Raw genomic sequence first — 4,029 nt, 5'->3', positions numbered from 1 at the left:
AAATGTGGAAATATTCATTTTTCTTTTGGATTGTGATATTGATAAATGTGTATTGCGTGTGAAATGGGATCTGTTTTGACCGATTCTAGCAAAGACAAATACTTTTGTACGGGAATGCAGCAAAGACCGTAATCTAAAGAACAGAATCCACTTTATTTATACGTTCTTAGTGACATTTCATTTACAGAGAACGTACGTTCTCAACATTATTGCCAGTCTTAACCGTAAAAATGTGGCATTTCTCAATTGCCATCAGCTGTTTGTACATCAAAAGTCAAATTGGACAACTGTGGGAGTAATTTAGTAGACGATTTTTACGAGGCCTTTTAAAACAAAAATTTTGAAGACGCGTTTCCTTAAAAATGTCGGTACCGTTTACCGTGCGGACGCACTCACGCCAAGTATGCAGTCTATACAAAAGAGCACTACGTAATCTGGAAGCGTGGTATGACCGCAAGTATGTTTGGCCCCCAAGCAAGAATATCCAAAACAATATTATGTAATTTACTATACATTCTAATTTCCTTTTATATTACGTTATTTTTCAGAAATATTTTCCGGTATAGAGCGGTGTTACTGCGTCAACGATTTGACAAAAACCGTAGTGTCACCGACATGGCGGAAGCCTCTCGCTTGCTAGCGGCTGGCGAACAAGAATTGTTCGAGACCAAACATTTCCAGCCTAGAACCTGTAAGCGATATACATATCTTAGTCGGTATTTATAAGTAAGATATAATTATGGTTTTGTTTTTACAGTTGCCAACAGTGCTGGTGGCTGCGCCTTCGAACGTGAAGTTATTCCACCAGATTGGGTTATCGACTATTGGCATCCCTTGGAGAAAGCACAATATCCAGAATATTTTGCCAAGCGAGAACAACGCAAACAGGAATTCGTTGCTTGGTGGGAAAAACAGTACGGCAAACCAGATCCAAAGGATTTAGGTCACCATTAAAGAAATATTGCATTAAATCTTGAGCGCTAAAAAAAACCAAAAGGCTCATTTAATAAGTACCGAAATACCGAAATATAAACTGCAGATGGTAATATAAGTATAGCAAATAAAATATGCATAAACTAAATTGTTTCTTCATTATAAGATGATAATAGTACGACTAGCCTTTGCTGGTTTAGATAAATTGTTACAAATGCTTTGATTCGTCGAGAAGAAATTTCGAACTTTAGTAGTATAATAACATGCAAAACGCACACAAAATGCTGGGGATATAGACTCAATATACATATAAAATGCAGAAAGTTTAGGACTACAACAAATTAATTCCTTCTTGTACAATACTATACATTTTATTTACTCATGAAGACGGTCTGAAACTACTCAATCATAAATCATTGTAGAATACGATACATTTTATTCAGTCACAAGACGCTCTGCTAATACTCAATCAATTTCAAATAAAACTAAACTGTTTAATGCGTGCATGTGTGAATTTATTTTTTAGTACAAGTTATTTCCAAGTTTCAGTTAATGTGAGTTGCGACTTACAAAATTGCTTATATTCAAATATTTAGAAAATAATATCTTAACAACTAATGTGTAATGGCTAGGCGCATATTTGCACCATATTTAACAAGCTGCAGACTATTGTTTGTGTGTTTGTACAGAACCCCTTTTTACGAGGGTTTTAAAATTATTCAGGAATATATTTATTTAGGGTTTATGTTGCCGATTATAATTCGTTGATTTTGTACAGCACTAAGGAAAATGCTATACAAACATAATTTTAAAACAAAAATTAATTGAAGTGTTGTTTTAATAAAAACAAAAAATAATTTCATTTTTAGTAAATTATAACAGCAAGTTGTCATACTTTTAAGCGCTTCCCAGACACAATTTGATTATTCGTGCTGCGCTCGTTGCCCCGCCCACTTTACAGCTCACAAACCAAAGTGTTTTAAACAAGTTGGTTTATATCCAATCGTGGACGTTTTTTACAACTGTTATTCGCTGTGCCATTTCCCACGTTTGCTTCGCCGTTAGTGTGATCACGTTTCCGAGGTAATGTCTTTTTATCCCATTGTTGTTTAAGATATCTCAATAACACGCAACGTTTATCCATCACAATGTGCTGCTCCGATGGCACATCTTCTGTTGGTAAATATACGGAAGGCCTTTTCTGTGATGTACGAAGTCCTTGTTCCATATTAAATTGCGAAAAGTTTTGTGCATTGTGGCTGGGTAGGTCCTTGAGAAATTCTGCTACAGACATCTTACTTCTTTGGCAATTGGAAGAGTTTCGTTATCCAAAACGTAGCCGTTAGTGTAAATGCAACTGGGCGGGTAGAAGAGAGGATAATAATTTTATAGATACCAGTCGAACTTTCGTTTTCGCGTGCTTTTTATTCACTGTTGTGTCTTTGCGTTCAACCACGCAGTATTGTTGTTGCAACAGCAACTCGCAACTTTCGTGCTCGAGTGTATTCGTTTAAGGTTATTTATCAAAATGCAAATTTGTAAATTAGTATGCAAACAAGAAAGATACGTTATTTCACTAAATAATCAGATAATTTATGTTTATATGTTCGAACTCCACAAATTTTGGATTTTTGTGCGACTGCCAATATCTGCTTTATTGTTGTTCCTGCGATTCCGTCATTTGACACAGATATGTAATAGAACACAGGGATGTTAACGGAAAACCAATGTTGTATTCTTAAGTACCTATATTGTTTTTGTGAGAAAATAAAAAAATACTACTTTTTTTAATCTGTTTAATTTTTTATGCGTTCATTATTTTATTAAAGTTTTAAGTTTTTATGAAATAGTAATATAATACTTTAAATTAGTTTCACGTAGTCGCAAATAAGTACAATAAATTTTTGGCAAATTGTATAATTTCTGTGCCACCTAATTTCGAAGAACCATACAAACGATCCACGAACGTTATTGGCACTTCTCCAATGCTGTAACCGTGCTGACGAGCGCGCACTAGCATTTCCATTTGGAAAACGTATCCTTTTGAAACACAACTGGCAATGCATTTCTCAAGCACATTCTTTTTGTATAAACGAAAAGACCCTGTTAGATCTGAAGCATTCGGGCGCAGTAAAATTTGCGAAAGAAAATTAGCACCACGCGAAATTAGCTTGCGTTTGAAATCCCATCCAAAAACACCGCCATCGCCGCTGTACCTTGTGCCAGATACTATGTCGTAGTCTTCTTTCGCTTGTAGTTCAATGAACTTTGGAATGAATTTAGGCTGTAGATGAGAAATTAGTCTACGACTGAATTAATTTTTGCAAAATCGCAATACTCACATGATGACTTAAGTCTGCATCCATTATGATAATAAAATCACCTGTAGCATGTTTTATGCCGTGTATATATGCAGTACCAAGTCCCAGTTTAGACCCGCGCGGTCGAAGCACTATGGTTTCTTCACCATAGATTTTCTGCAAATCTTTAGCAACATCTAAAGTGCCATCAGGACTGCCATCATCGATTATAATAATTTCGTATTTATGGCCACTGGAAGGAAGCAATCCAAATGTATAACTTTTTAATGTTTACATTATGCAGCACTTACCTTTCACTTAGATATTTCACAATTAGCCATATGATAATTGGCAAGTTTTCTTTCTCATTGTATGTAGGAAGCAATATGCTGTATTTATGTGCACTTGTAGACATAATAAATCAGTAGTTATATTATAATTAATATTGATAATATTTTGATGCTCAGTAAATGGAATTAAAGGTGAACTACTCCACCGGCTGACGTGTTCTGTGAATGACAACTGGGTGGCGTTGCCAGCACAAGCGATTCTCGTGTAAACATTTAACTTGAATTAAATAGCACGATTTGTGAAATAAATATTATAATAATAGAAAGTAATTGCTGATCTGAAATAAGTGCTAACTTATAAATTTAAATCTTAAGTTCATTATAATAGAAGTATCACTATGAACGAGGCTCATTCGTATGTGCGTTTACACAAACACACCCCAATGCAATACAATATAGCAAAACACCGCCAACGTAAACAAAAGCAGCTGTTTGTGACATGACGC

The 4,029-nt window shown here is 35.1% G+C and overlaps 3 protein-coding genes across 3 annotated transcripts; 1 reads left to right on the top strand and 2 right to left on the bottom strand.

The window, feature by feature from the left end:
* The first annotated feature begins 244 nt into the window (after positions 1-244).
* LOC126753516 (NADH dehydrogenase [ubiquinone] 1 beta subcomplex subunit 9) lies at positions 245-1,081 on the top strand. Its single transcript, XM_050465021.1, has 3 exons — positions 245-457; positions 549-691; positions 758-1,081. Exons 1-3 carry the CDS (start codon positions 363-365, stop codon positions 952-954), a joined length of 435 nt encoding a protein of 144 aa, XP_050320978.1. The 5' UTR covers positions 245-362; the 3' UTR covers positions 955-1,081.
* A 345-nt stretch (positions 1,082-1,426) lies between these two features.
* Positions 1,427-2,615, bottom strand: LOC126753517 (DET1- and DDB1-associated protein 1). The gene has a single exon (XM_050465022.1). The coding sequence runs from the start codon at positions 2,225-2,227 to the stop codon at positions 1,913-1,915; it is 315 nt and encodes a 104-aa protein (XP_050320979.1). The 5' UTR covers positions 2,228-2,615; the 3' UTR covers positions 1,427-1,912.
* Positions 2,616-2,728: 113 nt separating this feature from the next.
* LOC126753513 (dolichol-phosphate mannosyltransferase subunit 1) lies at positions 2,729-3,764 on the bottom strand. Its single transcript, XM_050465018.1, has 3 exons — positions 3,545-3,764; positions 3,276-3,486; positions 2,729-3,217 (listed from the first exon to the last, which is right to left on the bottom strand). Exons 1-3 carry the CDS (start codon positions 3,646-3,648, stop codon positions 2,807-2,809), a joined length of 726 nt encoding a protein of 241 aa, XP_050320975.1. The 5' UTR covers positions 3,649-3,764; the 3' UTR covers positions 2,729-2,806.
* Positions 3,765-4,029: the final 265 nt, after the last annotated feature.

Source organism: Bactrocera neohumeralis, chromosome 3 (genome assembly GCF_024586455.1).
Source record: "Bactrocera neohumeralis isolate Rockhampton chromosome 3, APGP_CSIRO_Bneo_wtdbg2-racon-allhic-juicebox.fasta_v2, whole genome shotgun sequence".
NCBI lineage: Eukaryota > Metazoa > Arthropoda > Insecta > Diptera > Tephritidae > Bactrocera > Bactrocera neohumeralis.
The sequence above is the reverse complement of the archived record's forward strand: the minus strand, read 5'-3'. Positions and strand labels throughout refer to the sequence as shown.

Coding starts and splice junctions, on each gene's coding strand:
- LOC126753516 (XM_050465021.1), top strand. CDS start 363: ATGTCGGTACCGTTTACCGTGCGGACGCACTCACGCCAAGTATGCAGT. Junction 458..548: donor GAAGCGTGGTATGACCGCAA/GTATGTTTGGCC, acceptor GTTATTTTTCAG/AAATATTTTCCGGTATAGAG. Junction 692..757: donor ACATTTCCAGCCTAGAACCT/GTAAGCGATATA, acceptor TTGTTTTTACAG/TTGCCAACAGTGCTGGTGGC.
- LOC126753513 (XM_050465018.1), bottom strand. CDS start 3,648: ATGTCTACAAGTGCACATAAATACAGCATATTGCTTCCTACATACAAT. Junction 3,487..3,544: donor GTGAAATATCTAAGTGAAAG/GTAAGTGCTGCA, acceptor GCTTCCTTCCAG/TGGCCATAAATACGAAATTA. Junction 3,218..3,275: donor ATGCAGACTTAAGTCATCAT/GTGAGTATTGCG, acceptor TCTCATCTACAG/CCTAAATTCATTCCAAAGTT.
- LOC126753517 (XM_050465022.1), bottom strand. CDS start 2,227: ATGTCTGTAGCAGAATTTCTCAAGGACCTACCCAGCCACAATGCACAA.